Below are 17,633 nucleotides of genomic sequence, written 5' to 3' on the forward strand. Positions count from 1 at the left end.
TAAAACCCCGCTAAGCTAACCACCTTTATCACATTCTCTGGCAACAAATTCCAGAGTTTAATTACATGTTAAGAAAAATTTTCTCCGATTCGTATTAAATTTACTGCTTTGTAGCTTATTCCACGAATTAGAAAAGAAAGACGGAAGTCCAAAAGACAGCCGGCGTGATTGAAAAGTGAGGTGAAGGAAACTATTAGGGCTAAAAGAAACGCCTTCAGAAAGTGGAAGAAGGAACCGTCTGACAATAACAAGCAGCAGCATAAGGAGTGTCAAAGCAAATGCAAGGCGCAGATAAAGATGGCCAAAAGGGATTACGAAAAAAAAGACAGCATTAGAGGCAAAAAAACATAGTAAAAAAAATTTTCGGTATATAAAAAAGCAGGAAGCCGGCAAAAGAATCGGTTGGGCCGCTGGATGACCAAAGGGTAAAAGGGGTAATCAAGGAAGACAGACGTAGCGGAGAGATTGAATAAATTCTTTGCTTCGGACTTCACCGAGTAAGATTTGGGTGGGATACCGGTGTCGGAAATGGTATTTCAAGCGGACGAGTCGGAGAAACTTACTGACTTCACGGTAAACCTGGAGGACGTAATGGGGCAGTTCAGCAAATTGAAGAGTAGCAAATCTCCTGGACCGGATGGCATTCATCTTAGAGTACTGATAGAACTGAAAAATGAGCTTGCGGAGCTACTGCTAGTGATATGCAACTTATCCTTAAAATCGAGCGTGGTACTGGAAGATTGGAGGGTGGCCAATGTAACGCCCATTTTTAAAAAAGGCTCCAGGGGAGATCCAGGAAATTATAGACCTGTGAGTCTGACGTCGGTGCTGGGGAAAATGGTAGAGGCTATTATTAAAAACAAAATTACAGAGCACATCCAAGGACATGGATTACTGAGACCAAGTCAGCACGGCTTTTGTGTGGGGAAATCTTGCCTGACCAATTTACTTCAATTCTTTGAAGGAGTAAACAAACATGTGGACAAAGGGGAGTCGGTTGATATTGTGTACCTGGATTTTCAAAAGACGTTTGACAAGGTACGTCATGAAAGGCTACAGAGGAAATTGGAGGGTCATGGGATAGGAGGAAATGTCCTATTGTGGATTAAAAACTGGTTGAAGGATAGGAAACAGAGAGTGGGGTTAAATGGGCAGTATTCACAATGGAGAAGGGTAGCTAGTGGGGTTCCTCAGGGGTCTGTGCTAGGACCGCTGCTTTTTAATATATTTATAAATGATTCAGAGATGGGAGTAACTAGCGAGGTAATTAAATTTGCTGATGACAAAAAGTTATTCAAAGTCGTTAACTCGCGACAGGATTGTGAAAAATTACAGAAGGACCTTACGAGACTGGGAGACTGGGCGGCTAAATGGCAGATGACGTTTAATGTGAGCAAATGTAAGGTGATGCATGTGGGAAAAAAGAACCCAAATTATAGCTACGTCATGCAAGGTTCCACGTTAGGAGTTACGGACCAAGAAAGGGATCTCGGTGTTGTCATCGATAATACACTGAAACCTTCTGCTCAGTGTGCTGCTGCGGCTAGGAAAGCGAATAGAATGTTGGGTATTATTAGGAAAGGTATGGAAAACAGGTGTGCGGATGTTATAATGCCGTTGTATCGCTCCATGGTGCGACCGCACCTTGAGTATTGTGTTCAATTCTGGTCGCCGCATCTCAAGAAAGATATAGTAGAATTGGAAAAGGTGCAGTGAAGGGCGACAAATGATAGCGGGGATGGGACGATTTCCCTATGAAGAAAGACTAAGAAGGCTAGGGCTTTTCAGTTTGGAGAAGAGACGGCTGAGGGGAGACATGATAGAGGCATATAAAATAATGAGTGGAGTGGAACAGATGGATGTGAAGCGTCTGTTCACGCTTTCCAAAAATACTAGGACTAGGGGGCATGCGATGAAACTACAGTATAGTAAATTTAAAACAAATCGGAGAAAAGTTTTCTTCACCCAACGCATAAGTAAACTCTGGAATTCGTTGCTGGAGAAAGTGGTGAAGGCGGTTAGCTTAACAGAGTTTAAAAAGGGGTTGGACGGTTTCCTAAAGGACAAGTCCATAAACTGCTACTAAATGGACTGGGGAAAAATCCACAATTCCAGGAACATGTATAGAATGTTTGTACGTTTGGGAAGCTTGCCAGGTGCCCTTGGCCTGGATTGGCCAGTGTCATGGACAGGATGCTGGGCTCGATGGACCCTTGGTCTTTTCCCAGTGTGGCATTACTTATGTAGCTTCATCACATGCGCCCTAGTCCTAGTATTTTTGGAAAGAGTAAAACGATTCATGTCTACCCGTTCCACTCCACTCATTATTTTATAGATCTCTATAGTATCTCTCCTCAGCCATCTCATCTCCAAGCTGAAGAGTCCTACATGTTTCAGCCTTTTCTCATAGGGAAGTCTTCCCATCCGCTTTATCATTTTCGTCGCCCTTCTCTGTACCTTTTCTAATTCCACTAGCTTGATAAAAGTTCCAAACCAGACAATGTGGATGACATCACCCATACTGAAAATATGGCCTCCTTGTCCTCGGAGAAACTAGAAGTCTCATTATGAGTTAATGATTTCACAGTTGAGAATAGGATCCAAGTGGGATTGTTTGAATTGCTAAGGAGCCTCACCAGATTGTAGCTTGTACAGCCTAGCTCCTGCTGCTTTAAAGGTGCATACAGCATCCACTGTCTTCAGTTTGTGCCAGAGGCTCTATGAACTGATCACTTAGCCCTGGGAGATACCAAGGCGAACGTTGGGTGGAAGTAGATATTAGATGATTTTCCTGACTCAGCAGCAGACATTGAAGGAAATCATTCCAGGTACTACTTATATCCTCTAAAGAAAACTCAAGGAAATTATCTGGGAGAACAGTACAAAGTAGTGGACCAGTTGGATGGTTAATCCCAGTGAATTTGGATCTGTGATCTGGCAAATGGCAGAGGAGTTGATGGAACAGAAAAAAAAAAACAAAAGCACTAGATGTTGGTCAGTCCAGGGTAGAGGAAACGAATCAAGCATTTTAAGGGGGACTGAAGAAGCTTCCAAACTTATTACCAAGTCCAGCGTATGGCCAGCAGAATGCATTGGGCATTCGATCCATTGTTGAAGCCCCAGATTAGCAAGAAGATAAAAATGACAACACGGGGATGATTGGAAACATCAGTATGAATATTAAAATCACCTACAATAATCACATTTCAATAGCATCTGCTAGGGAATGCAACAAAGTATCCCAAGTAGATAAAGAGTAGGATGGTAGTAACATACCAATAAAACAAAGGATCATGAAGAATATGGATAGCTAACAGCTCAGCGAATTTATTGATTGACAGGGAAATCTCCTGAATTGAAATGAGCTGGAGCAGATGCCCAAACTCTCACCCTTCTTAGACACCTGAGCTGAGTGAAAAGCAGTAAAACCTTGCGGGAGACGTTGTAAATATGGCTCCTCGTCATTCTAAAGCCAGGACTCCATCAAAGACAAGAAACTACTTGATAGTTTGGAATAAATTGTGTATAAGGGGAGTCCTTGTACAGAAGGATCGGCAATTTAGAAGCCCAAAAGTGAACGAGAAAAGGAGGAAGGGAGGGGACAGATTTCAAGGTACAAAACAATAAGATTACCAAGGCATCAGGTGGACCCAGTGAAGCGTGGACCTGCAAACCAATTGCCCTATACTGCTGCAATAGGAAAGGGACATGTGGGAAGCAGGTACGGCAGAAAATAAAGACAAGCTGACAAAAAGACAACAAGCTGGAGATTACTACTAAGGGTCATCCCAAAGAGCAAATCCTGGTAGTGCAGGAGGTTTTGATGTATACCCACAAACCTCCTATTAAAGTAGTCATTAACTCTACATTTTTAACATTTTACTTTACAATTACTACACCAAAGCTGTCACATAAGCATCTATACAACTTTATATTTACCAATTGACAACTATAAAATACTATTAAAAAAAAAAAATCACCTAATTTGTCTGAATGTAACTTGCCTTGGAAAACATGAGCTAAATGTTGAAATAAGTAATACAAAAAAATTGATACTGCCACTCTTGAGACACCAACTACTTCCGCGTTTGTGTTTAACCCTTGGAATATTTGACAGATTCATCTGCGTATTCCCTATGGGGCCAGCACAGATTTAAAGTATTTTATTTATTTCTCTGCAAATTAAGTTCGTTCCATCCTGCTTCTTTGGGCTTTTTAACTTTATCCAAACCCACCCCCACCAGGAGGCTTTAAAACTTTTGAAAGAAAGATGTAAAGCACTACCATTATAACACAATCAATCTGAACAACTATTGGTTTTTGCTTATAAAATCACTTAAGAAACTCACCACATGTCTTCTTGGCCAGTTCCTCTTTGGTTTTGGCTAGCTCATCACCAGTCTGAGCCAATTTATTTTCAAAGTCGACAATAGCTTCTTGTGGGTCAGAAATAGATGAAATATGCAGCCGAGCTTCCATAGCCTGCTTTTTTATGATTGTCAAGTCACTCTGCACACAGTCAATGAAGTTTTCAAGAGGTAGATCACCAGCTTCTTTCTAGGATTCAAACACAGGTTTACATATGTACATAAGAATCGCCATAATGGGACAGACTGAAGGTCCATCAAGCCCTGTGTCTTATTTCCAACACAAGTCACAAGTACCTGGCACGATCCCAAAGAGAAACAGATTTCATGCTCCTTATCCCAAAAATAAGCAGTGGATTTTCCGAATTCTACCTTAAGAATGGTTTATAGACTTTTTTGGGGGGACTTGTTCAACCCTTTTTTAAACCTTGCTATGCTGTTTTTACCACATTCTCTGGCAATAAATTATAGAGTTTAATTTCATGTGAAGTGAAAAAATTCTCTGTTTTAAATGTACTACTTAGTAGCTTCATTGTGTGACCCCTAGTCCTTATACTTTTGGAAAGGGCAATAGAAAAATTGTGTCTTACCCGATAATTTTCCTTCCTTTCGTTCTACCAGACCAATCCAGAACAAATGGGTTATGTTCATCTACCAGCGGAAGGACACAGAGAAAAAATAGTTCCAAGTACTTTATCTCTTAAGGGTATTGTGCAACCTGGAATGTTCAGTATTTTGATTAGCCAAGCAATGGTGCTTGTAAGTCTTATTGCTGAAAACGTGGAAGAGATCATACTCAATATGCCATGGAGGATACAAGTTAATGAACAAGCAATGAGGTTTATGCTCGACTGAGACAGGTGTTTCACTGAGTCAGGAGATGTAAGGCAGCTATGTTTAAAAAAAATAATAATAATTCGATGAAAAAGGAGAAATCCAAGCTGAGAAAAAAAACACAAACATGAATTCCAGACGGGGATGATTTCTAGACTGGTCTGGTAGGACCAGTCCAGAACAAATGGGATGTAGCAAAGCAGTGTCCCAATGAGGGTGGAAGAAGCAGGAAGAAAAAGGTTAAAGCAATAACGACTGAATAGAGAACCAAAAATGAAATCAAAAGCAGCTCAATGAAGGATCACAGCCTATGATAGAATATCGCTTGCAACATACCAGGGACCAGCCAAGAAAGTCTTCTAGTATGTTCGCAAATGCAACTACAGAAATGATGCCACAATGCGTCAATAAGGATGTTACCACCCACATGGCGAAAAATATGCCACCAGACTAGAGTCTGCAAGAAGCTTGGCACTCGCAATTCAGAAGGTGCAGCTGCCATGCAGGGTACCAAGGTACTGCCCCTTAAGCAGAAGAGAGCGAGCTGCCATGGCATGATGCAGCATATAGGGTAGATGGCTGAAAGCCACAAGAAGAATGCCGACTATGGAGCATGGGACGATTCCACTACGTATAGCATATGATAGTGCCAATACTCAGCATCCTACACAGCAAAGAAAATTAGGATACTGGCACCATACAGCAGAAAAAAGGTTGATGTACTGTATAACAACTAAGGAACTTATTACGATGCCAATGAGAAAACAACCAAACACTATGCAGCAATATAGACTATGGAAAAGAAGACAAACTATTATGTGGTCCATGAGCTTAAAACCAGCATTGAACTCAATGGAAATCAGACGCTGAACCCACGAGGCACAATGTGCACCGAGGACTGAAGCAAAATTCCTCCGATAACCGCAAGGAGAACACCACAAGGGTTGTGTAGCCCTAGGTAACCGGTGATACCGCAGCATTAGCAACAAAAAACAGATCAGCGATGTAAATCCCAATCAAAGGGAGGATGAGGATAAGAGCTATAAAGCCGAAGCGGCTCAAAGACACAAAATACAATGCACGGGGCACGGAAGCAGTGCAGCTGCCACAGTCTTAATGACATGGAAACAAAAGATGGAAAGAACAGCAAACAACAGCCAGTATGATTAAAAAGTGAAATGAAAGAGTGTAAACTGTTCCAAAATGTGGACTTCATGCACAGGAAGACTGAAAATCTAGAAAATGGGGCCAGAAATTTAAACTTGAGGTTTTTGAACTTTCCTTTTGTTAAATATACCCCATTAAGAGATTTGTTCCATAAGTTGAAGGAAATTTTCAATTATTCTGAGACAAACTTCCCCCCAATACAAAAACTTTATATGCTACCAGCTCGAGAACCCAAGGAAAAAGATAAAGAGCCTACTGAAAGAGCTTTGGAACACTTGGACATATCGGCGTTGCTGGAGCAATCACAAGAGGAGGTTGAATATAGATCCACTCTATTGGTATCTTTTGTCTTTTTGATGGATAAAGAAGCTATCCTGAGACAATATCTGAGACAAACCTCTTCTGTGGTATTTTTGGGGGAAAGAGTTCAAATATTCCCAGATGTATCAAGAACCACACAGGAACGGAGGAAAAAATTCCTGATGATGAGACAAGAGACACTACAGATGGGAGCTAAGTTTCAGCTTCGATTTCCTTGCAATAGTTTTTTATGAAAATAAGACATTTCTTTGAGCCTTTGCAACTTCGTTCTTTTTTAAATGCAAAGCTACCTAACCAGCCATAAGGACCCAACAGAGCGGACTTTAATTTGCTTATTAGTGACAACTTGACGCCATACTTGTATTGTATTTACATATTTCTTTGTTAAATATCCTTATCCTCTTGTAAGGTTTTATTTCAGTCTCCCTAAGTAGAGGACTATGATGATTAATAGTTTCCTACAGGATTTATCCCATATAATGATTATTTCTCCTGACATTATTGTGTTATTTCTTGACAAAGCTTTGCTTTGGTATGTAATTTAAAAGTAATAAATAAATAAATAAAGAAGTGAAATGAAAGAGGCTATTGGAGCCAGAAGATCCTTCAAATAATGAAAAAAGATTTGAAACGAAGAAAATGAAGAAGTAACATAGCACTGGCAAGCTAGATGGAAAGCACTGATAAAGAAGGCTAAAAGAATATGAAGAAAAACTTGCCTCAGAGGAAAAAAAAATCATAGTAACACCTAAGGAAATCTGTGGGACCGTTAGATCATGAAGAAACAAACAGGACACTAAGGGAGGCCAAGGCCATAGCAGGAAGACTGAATGAATTCTTTGCTTCTCTTTTTACGGAAGAAGATGTAAAAGATCTGCATGTACTAGAAATGGTTTTCAAGGGTGATGATGTGGAGAAACTGAAAGGAATCTCCGTAAAACTGGAAGACACACTGAGCCAAATTGACAAGACAGAGTGATAAGTCACCTGGAATGGATTATATACACCCTAGGGAACTGAAAGAACTCAAACATGAAATTGTTAACCTGCAGTTAATGATCTGTAACCTGTCGTCAAAATCATCCATAATACCTGAAGACTGAAGGGTGGTCAACATAATACTAATTTTTAAAAAGGGTTACAGGGGTGATCTGGGAAATTACAGACTGGTAAGCCTGACTTTAGTGCTGGGCAAAATAGTGGAAACTTATAAAGAATAAAATTACGGAACACAAACGAATATGGTTTAATGGGTCAGAGCCAGCATGGATTCAGCCAACTGAAGTCTTGCATCACCAATTTGCTTTGTTTCTTTGAAGGCATGAATCAACATGTAGATAAAGGTGAGCTGGTTTTTGTAGTATATCTAGATTTTCAGAAAGCTTTTGACAAAGTTCCTCATGAGAGATTCCTGAGAAAAGTTTTAAAAGTCACAAGATATGAGGCAATGTCCCTCTGTGAATTAGGTATTGGTTATTGGACAGAAAACAGACGATAGGGTTATATGGCCATTTTTCTCAAAGGAGAATGAATAGTGGACTGCTGCAGGGATCTGTACAGGGACTGGTGATATTTAACATTTATAAGTGATCTGGAAATTGGAACGGCAAGTGAAGTGATTACATTTGCAGATGACAAAACTATTCACATTGTCAAAACACATGCGATTGTGAAAATTTTCAGAAAGACCTTAAGGAAATGTCACACTTTCAAAGCTGGAAACTAGGTTTGTGAGCCCTTGGGCCACTGCCGAGGAGCGACAGTAGCAGGCAAAACCACCCTTAGACCAGGGACAGGACAGAACAGGACTGGAACCCCGGACTGGGGTTGCAGCAGAGGCAAACTAGCTGGAGCAGGCAGAGCAGGAACCCTAGTCTTCACCTGCGCTTAGCCACTTTTCCCCAGGAGTTGAGCCCCTGGGTGCAGGCAGCCGGCAGGGCTTTGCAGGGCAGGGCAGGTGCAGGATACCAACAGACAACACACGACAGAGCAGGACTAAATGTTGCCAGCGCAGCCACTAAACAAGAAACACAAACAGATAAGAAATAGGACTGAAAGCTGCCAGGCAGCCACTAAACAAGACACACAGAGAACCAAGAACTAGACACAGAACAGTAGAATAAACCAAGGAACAAGCCAGGTCGGGGCAGACAGCAGAGAAAACAAGGTTACTAGCCAGGTCAGGGCAGGCAGTAGAGAAAACCAGGAAACAAGCCGGGTCTGGACACACAGCAGAATCAGGCAAGAAACTAAAACAAGAAACCAGACTAGGCAGAAGTGCACAACGCACCAACATACCAGGGACCTTAGACGATGCAAAGGCAGAGAGTATCCAAAATGGCTAATAAGCCCAGCAGCAATTGAGGCTCAGCTGCAGCAATCACCAAGCAACTACGGGAGCTGTGCAGGTTCAAACAAAAGGAGCAAGTCTGGCAGTCTGGAAGATCCGGACTGGGCTGAAATCTGGAACGGATGATAGTCCATAGCAGCCACCGGTTCTGGCCACCAGAGGGCGCGGTGAGCACAGACGTAACAGGAAACTGGAAGACTGGGCATCAAAATGGAAGATAAAATTTAATGTAGATAAATGCAAAGTGAGCCACATTGGGAAGAATAATCCATATAATAGTTACCTGATGCTAGGGTCCACCTTAGGAGTCAGCACTCAGATCTAGGTGTAATTATAAATATGCTGAAATCTTCTGCCCAGTGTGCAACGAGGGCCAAACAGGTGCTAGGAATGATCACAAAAGGGATGCAAACTAAGACCAAGAATATTATGATACGACTTCACCTTGAGTACTGTGTTCAATTCTAGTCGTTATCTCAAAAAAGATACAGCAGAATTAGAAAAGGTTCAAAGAAGAGCAACCAAAATGATAAAGGGGATGGACTCCTCTCAAATGATGAAAGGCTAAAGAAGATAGAGCTCTAAAGCCTGGAAAAGAGACTGCTGAGGGGGATAAAACCGAGGTCTACAAAATCCCGAGTGGTATAGAATGGATAAAAGTGAATCTATTTTTCACTCTTTCAAGAAGTATAAAGGCTGGGGGGGGGAATGACACACACTCTAAAATACTTTTAAAACAAATAAGAGGAAATACTTTTTCACTCAAAGAATGGTTAAGCATAGAACTCGTTGCTGGAGGATAACAGCTGTTAGTGTGCCTGGGTTTTTTGTTTGGACAAGTTCCTGGAGGAAAAGTCCATAGTCTGTTACTGAGATGAGCTGGGGGGGAAGCCACTGTTTGCCCCTGGATTGGTAGCATGGAATTTTGCTAACTGCGTTTCTGCCAGATAGTTGTGACCTGGATTGGTCCCTGTTGGAAGCAGGATACTGGGGGCTAGATGGACCAATGGTCTGACCCAGATTGGCTATTCTTATGTTCTTAACCTTGCACCTACTGTCACCCCCCCCCCCCCCCAAAGAACAAATTGTATTTCCTTTTATAATTTAGACTGCAAACTGCCCCAATTGTACAAGAAAAGGACAGTATAGAAAGAAAACTTATTCATACAGATCCACCAATAGGTTAACACGCCAGGTCTAGCTTCCACATGCAGATCAGCACCATTGTAGCAGCCAACTTACATCCTAATCACAATGTCAACACTAAACCCTAGCCCTTCTGTCATTCCTGACTAGCAACCACCTGGAGCTAACCGTGCAGCCACTTAGGTCTTCCCTCGGCACTGCTCATGTCTGCCTGCACCTGCCACTTGTGCTCTACAGTAGCAACCTTCTGCCACTGACTGGGTCCCGCTTGCTTCTGGGGGAGTTTCCTACGCTAAGTTATTCCCTGGTGATTTCTAGGACACTGGGTCCACACAGGGGTCCCACAATTCCTAGAAAGCACCCACAGACAAAACAAACCACCAGGATTCTTAATCAGTACAGGACAGAGCTAACAAATTGGTTTATTATCACAAAATAGTAGAACAGTGAACTGAGGAAAAAGGTGAAAATCAGCAAGCAATAACAGGTAACTGAAATAAAGATCAACATTAAACTATCTAAACACTTTGCTACTACCTGGATAGCACCTGGGGAGTTTCAGGAAATTAACTGCTCACAAGTCTTAAACAGGGCCTCAGGGCACAGATGTTCACCCTCTGCTCTACCTAGCTGACGCTGGGAAAAATCCAGTAACTCCTGGCTAGATTTGAACTCCAGGGCCAGAGTCCAGGGCACCAACTTTGAAAGTACTTGTTCAATGGTACTGTTGACAGCCTTTCCACAAGCTTAAACTGGAAAAGAAAACAGCTTTCAGCAAGCTTTTGGAAGAACTGTCTTGACTATCGACACCAGATACCTACTACCATTTTATTTTTAACTTCATTTTTACTTTATCACTCATTTTGTTTCCTTATCTTTATTTTACCTCTCTTTTAGTTATTCTGATATGGATGCTATACTTTACTATTTTAATGGAGTTCCTTTTCTACTCTTTGTTTTAGCCTGTACACTGCTCTGCAAGTCAGTTAAGAGGGGAATAGAAAGTTCTGGGAATAAACAGCTTTAAAACATAAACCAAAGCCATCTGCTGGCCAATTAGGAGAAATACACTTTATGAAATTATTAATTGAATTTATTTGAATTTTGCTCACACCTTTTTCAGTAGTCAATCGAGGTGAGTTACATTCAGATACAATGGGTATTTCCATGTCCCTGGAGGGCTCACAATCTAATTCTGTACCTGAGACATTGGAGGGTTAAGTGACTTGCCCAACATCACAAGGTACAGAAGGGATTTGAACCAGTCACCTCTGGATATCAAGATGTCAAGGCTTGAAAACTATTTGGTACACCTTCGCCTTACTGTGAAGCCTAACATTGCAGAATTATAGTGCAGTTTCCTGGCACAGCCTTGCTGCACAGCTGTATAGCATTGCCTTACCCTCGCTGAGCTGCTTTCCCCTGCCTCAACCTCAGTCAACCACTCTATTAGGACATATGTAGGTGTACATACACACCCACACATATACATACTGTACATACATATACATACACAAAAAGCCCCAAGAAATCTGGCCTCCCTTACACCGTGTCCTGCCAACATGATACCCAAGAAAGACAGTGCCATGCCAAGACAAAGCCTGTGGGCCAAGGTTGGGGCTCACAGAAGAAGCATCCCTTTACTCCACTGGGGTGAGGGCCTTAGACTGATCTAAGAACTCATAGGGTCCAGCACTCAACCTCTGGGCCCAAGGCTACAGTCTATGGGCCAGGGAGTATTGTTGGAAATAGTCATTCTGCTGCACCAGTCCATCTGCTAGAGGCAGAGAAATACTAGCAAGATCTTTGGCAGCACCACACCTTATACTGGCTATGTCAGTGAATCTTCAGTATTCTTTTCCTCCATCTGCTGCTAAGGGGAACACAACTGGTGTGGTCTAGTGGGTCAATAAGGCAAGGCACAAACAGACCCTCATATGTACTTTTTTTTTTTTTTAAAGCATACTTCTGTGTTACAGCCTTCAGGGCATGTATAAACTGGTCTGGTAAGGAAATCAAGGAAAGGAAATAAACAGGTAAGACCAAATTTCACCATTCGTATTGTCAATACCAGACCAGTTTAGGTGAACTGGATGTACAGAGGTTATGCTGCAGACTAGAAGACAACAAAGTCATGGTGGATCACAAGACATCATCACAGGCAGGCTCCACCTTTGCCTGGACATCCAACCTCTAATACTTACAGAAAAGGAATATTAAAGGAGAAATTAGGTCTTACCCTGATAATTTGAAAGTTAATGCCTTTTCTTTGGTATGTAATTTTGGGTGATCTGTTGTCTATGTAACTCACTCTCTTTTGTGAACAGCAGTAAACTTGTGAAGGGATATCATAGTATATCACTGATATTGACAATTTTATCCATCAACCAGCAAGTTGAGATAGAAAGCTGAAAAAACGAGCTTAGACATCTCTTGGCAACCAATCCAGCTCCTCTGTATTTACGTCAAGCAGAAACTCAGAACAAACACAACCACTTTAAAAAAATTTGCTAACCTAACAATAACCAGACGAGGAAACGTGTGGACCTCTCATCAATGGACAATCTGTAGAGAACAAGAGATATGCAGAAAGCACCATGCAAGGTGACGGTCATTATTTGACCAATTACTTTACTTTACACTGACATCTAGCAATTGAGAGAAAAGCAGCCAAGCCTCTGTTTAACACAAAGCACAGTCTGTCCAATTTGCGAAATTCGTTTGTGACTTCCAGATATCTAATGAGGACTCTCGTACATCGACAAGCTTCAATGAAGAATTCTGAGTCTCTTCACCTCTCTGCCAAAGGACAGAAGCTCCAAAGATTGGTTGAGATGAAATGCTAATACCACTTTTGGAAGAAAGGAAGGAACCATGTACAGGGAGACCTCTGCTTCCAAAAAGCGAAAAAAATAAAGGGATCCCGAAAGAAGAGTCTGAAGCTCCGAAACCCTAGGTGTCGACACAGCCACCAAGAATGCTGTCTTTAGTGTAAGATTTTTAAAGAAGGAAAACCTAATTTGAAAGTTCTCAGAAAGCCCAATTTTCTACTGGCAGATGGAACAAGGAATTCTCCTAACCCCTTTGAATTTAAAACAAACTGATTTAAAAATTAAATAACATCTTAAAATAAAAAAGGTGATGTATTGATAACCAGTGAGGATCACACAGATGAAAACAACACTATCAAAGCAACTCAGCCCACAAACCAGCCTAACAGCAGTATTCTGTATCAGCTGCAAATGATTTTGTAAATTTCTTGTGATCTGAAGATATAATGAATTACAATCTAGTTAAGACAACAAAACTGCCTGGGCTAAAACCCTAAAATCCTCCTGTTGCAAATTTGATTTTATTGCCCTCATTTGCCTAAGCGTATTAAAAAAAATCTTTTACTAAGGGTGTCTATCAAACCGTAAGCTGAAGAATTTGGACACTGGCATTTGTTTTTGTCATCTTCAAGACCAGAAGTGGAGAACCCCAATGGTCCACTACCAGCTGAAACCCGTGGGTGAAAAGTTCCCATTACTCTGGGTCCAAGAAGTGCCTGCTGAGAGAGTCCACCTCCACATTCAAGAGGAAGTTCTGAGAGAAGAGGACATTTCTATAGGTAAGTGACATTATTTTGCTCTGTGCTTGGTAACTTAAAAAGATTAGGTTTAAAAGAGGAATTGTAAGATATTGATAAACACAGAATTAAAAAAAAAAAAAAAAAAAAGAGAGAAGCAAATTATTAGTCTACATACCCTTATTCCTATAGTTTTAAAATGAATTTTCTGTCACAGCATTAACAGATAGTCTAGAAGGCAAAGAAGGGCCTAGTTCAGTCCTCATTCCCACCCTCCCTCCTAAGCTCCCCTCCACCCCTAGCTCAACTCTTCACTTATAGAGATTTACTCTAATTAGGACAAGAGAGTTTTCATTAGCGTTTTAATTATAATTAGTTTGAGAAGCAAACACTAAATAAATTACATATTACACCATATAATTGTAAGATTCTTTAAATTCATCTCATATCCCTATTACTTTAAGAAATTTTAATTAAATAACTCAATACTAAGATACAGCGGCATTACAGCAGTGAGAGGGGTGCTATCCAGTCTTTTGCATTGAGTGTCACATGTATGATTATCTCCCAGTTGGTGAGGTAGCAAATGTGTGCGCTCAATGCAAAGAGATCCTACTTCTCAGAGAATGAGTCTGTTCTCTTGAGGCTAGACTAGCACATTTGGAGGACCTGAGGGAGACAGAGAGGTACATAGAGGAGGCCTACAGGGACGTTGTAGAGAAGTCCCACCTCCAGTCTGGCAGCCCCTATGCTGCCTTGGGGAGTTAGGTCTTCTGAAAGGAGATCACCAACCTGGTGCAGCTGGAAGTAATCCTGTAGCCAGGACCAGCACACCAGGAGATGCAATACCTCTCGCACCGAGAATGCGTCTCCAAGAGTTTCTGCTCAGGAGGGAAGGGTTAGGACGGCTGCTGTAGTTAGTGATTTGATTATTAAGCAGGTAGGTAGCTCTGTAGCTGGTGGACATGAGGATCGCCTGGTTACTTGCTTGGGGTAAAAGGGGCACTCAGGGAAGACAAAGCCATAGCGGAGAGATTAAAATGAATTCTTTGCTTTGGTCTTCACCAAGGAAGATTGGGGAGAGATATCAGTGCCAGAAATGGTATTCAAAGCTGATGAGTCAGAGAGACTGAATGAAATCTCTATAAACCTGGAAGATGTAATGGTGCTATTTGACAAATTGAAGAGTAGCAAATCACCTGAACCGGATGGTACCTGTAAGAAAGGGCAAACCCCCAGTATATAGGTATCTATATATCCAGGAGAATAACTCCTAATATAAATCCAGATGTACTTAAGCTGACAGAACACTACTAAATAGCAAATATTCTGGACTCGTGTCTACTACTACTACTACTATTTAGCATTTCTATAGCGCTACAAGGCGTACGCAGCGCTGCACAAACATAGAAGAAAGACAGTCCCTGCTCAAAGAGCTTACAATCTAATAGACAAAAAAAAAATGTAAGAAAATCAAATCAATTAAATGTGAACGGGAAGGAAGAGAGGAGGGTAGGTGGAGGTGAGTGGTTACGAGTCAAAAGCATTGTTAAAGAGGTGGGCTTTCAGTCTAGATTTAAAGGTGGCCAAGGATGGGGCAAGACGTAGGGGCTCAGGAAGTTTATTCCAGGTGTAGGGTGCGAGACAGGGGAAGCGTACCTCTTTGGCCCAATGGCTAGCTAGTTGTGCTGGAAAAAGGAACAATGCCACTGATGGAATATATATTATTTATTAGGTAAAGAAATATATATACAGTATATATATATATATATATATATATATATATATATATATATATATATATATATATATATTGGGGGGTTGCCCTTTCTTACAGGTACCATCCGGTCCAGGTGATTTACTACTCTTCAATTTGTCAAATAGCACCATTACATTGTCCAGGTTTATAGAGATTTCATTCAGTCTCTGACTCATCAGCTTTGAATACCATTTCTGGCACTGATATTTCTCCCAGTCCAGGAATAAAGTCTGAGATCTGTATTCTGGATGCAGATGGCACAATCTTTAGGTAAGGCCGTATATTGTAGCTCAGCTAAACTTGTGAGTTTGTTACAAGGTATGCAGTTCACTGGTGTTTTGGAAATCAGTCTCTTGCTCTTTTCGAACCTTCTATCCACCTGCTGCAAGTCTTCTGGTCGTCTCTCCTATTCTTCAGTCCAACCTTTTGGCATCCATCGGTCAGATGATACCTGTGGACCAATCACAGATGGTGGTCATGAAGTGAGCCTTTGTTGTAGCCATGAAACTGCTATTGATGGCATGCAAACCTCCCTGTCTGATCCCATATTCCTGGAGCCATGTGTGTCTCTCTCCTCCAATCTTCCCAGGAGATAACTGGGCTAGTTTGCAACAAAGAACATGTCCTTGGATGAAGTCATCTTGGAATGCTCAGCAGTAATTTTCCTTTTTGTAACCAAGCTGGATTCTGATGGTAACTGATGCATACAGGCCACAAGCTGTAAAATCCATATGGTATAGCAATGGCTGTATAGGCCAAGACCAGCAAAGGTGAGATCTCAGGTAAATACTTCTACATACCCATCCCAGAGAACCCACAGCACTGAAAAATGAGCTTGCAAAACTATTGTTAGTAATATGTAATTTATCTTTAAAATCAAGCATGGCACTAGAAGACTGGAGGGTGGCCAATGTAACGCCAATTTATAACACATAGTTCCAGAGGTGATCTGGGAAATTATACACCAGTGAGCTTGACATTGGTGCTGGGCAAAATAGTGTCTTTGAAGGGGTGGGTAGTGAGTGGGCGGGACATCCCAGGCTGATGCTGTCCACTTGGTTTAGCCCCTCTCTGTGGAGGGGGACACCAGGAAGTTCGGATCCAATCAGTTCACAGCTCTAAAGTGATGTCATCAGGAAAGCCCTGCAGGGAGGAGGACTTGGGACAGCAGCCAGCCAATTAGAGTCCATCTTCAGGGCGATGGGCGTTCTAGGATGTCAGCCGGCCAATAGAAGGAAGCAGCAGGAACAGCTGGTAGTGGAACCAAGCCCGTTTCCCACAGACGCTGTTTCTTTGATGGACCCTTGTCTTCCTTACATTTTTGTTAAGTCACCATTACTTTTATGCTTTACATTTCTGTACTGCCCCTACCCCACCCCAATTTCTTGCCAGTAAAATGTCATTTGAAAAAGAAACATATGGCACAGCTTTCGTACACACAAAAAAACTGCGTGAAAGCTAGTATACTTTTTTTTTGTGCTCCATCTTCCCTGCCTTGTTTCTCCCCTTCTTCTACTTACGATAATGAAGAACTGGCAGGTCCAGACCTCCCGTTAAAATTTACACAGTAAAGGTAGGGGCTGCTTTTGTGCATGGGGTCGGAAACAGTAGTGCATCACATCGCATTCACATTATAATAATAATTAGCTCATTAAAATAACTTTGCATTCCATTTTTGTTAGCTGCTACCGTGACAGGAAAATGGCTCGGAGAACCCTTTTGCGTATGTCCCAGTTTACTACTTGTTCGCTAAACTGGCTAGAACTAGTTTAAAACCACATTAGTGGCTCGTTAAGTTTAGTGCATCTGGCCCTCAATGAGCCTTCATCATGTTGCCAGCTCGGAGCCAGCTGATAGCAGCTCTTGTGTGAACTGAACAAGATAACAGCCAGCTAGAAGATAACAGTTTCAGGGAAGAAAGTTTTATACCCTTTCCCCTGTCTTTGGTGCTAAGCTGATTACAAAAAAAATCTGAGATTTTAAAGATGATGATGTGGTTTTGAGGTCCAAAGACCCAGCTCTTGCTGTCATAGAGGCTTCCTTCTTATCCAAGAAGGTTTCCAGTAGAACAATGGTTGTGGTTCCATAGTAGGCCTCTGTTATGTATGGTGTACAGCACTG

General features: G+C 41.6%; 1 protein-coding gene across 2 annotated transcripts in view; it reads right to left on the reverse strand.

Annotated features, from left to right (window-relative positions):
• Positions 1–17,633, reverse strand: part of KIF20B (kinesin family member 20B) — a 274,317-nt gene that overhangs the window by 123,517 nt on the left and 133,167 nt on the right. For both annotated transcript variants that reach the window (XM_030203051.1, XM_030203052.1), the window contains exon 16: positions 4,350–4,557. In XM_030203051.1, coding sequence (XP_030058911.1) covers positions 4,350–4,557 — 208 coding nt within the window. The remainder of the gene's footprint in view (positions 1–4,349; positions 4,558–17,633) is intronic.

The sequence above is a fragment of the Microcaecilia unicolor genome, chromosome 5 (genome assembly GCF_901765095.1).
Source record: "Microcaecilia unicolor chromosome 5, aMicUni1.1, whole genome shotgun sequence".
NCBI lineage: Eukaryota > Metazoa > Chordata > Amphibia > Gymnophiona > Siphonopidae > Microcaecilia > Microcaecilia unicolor.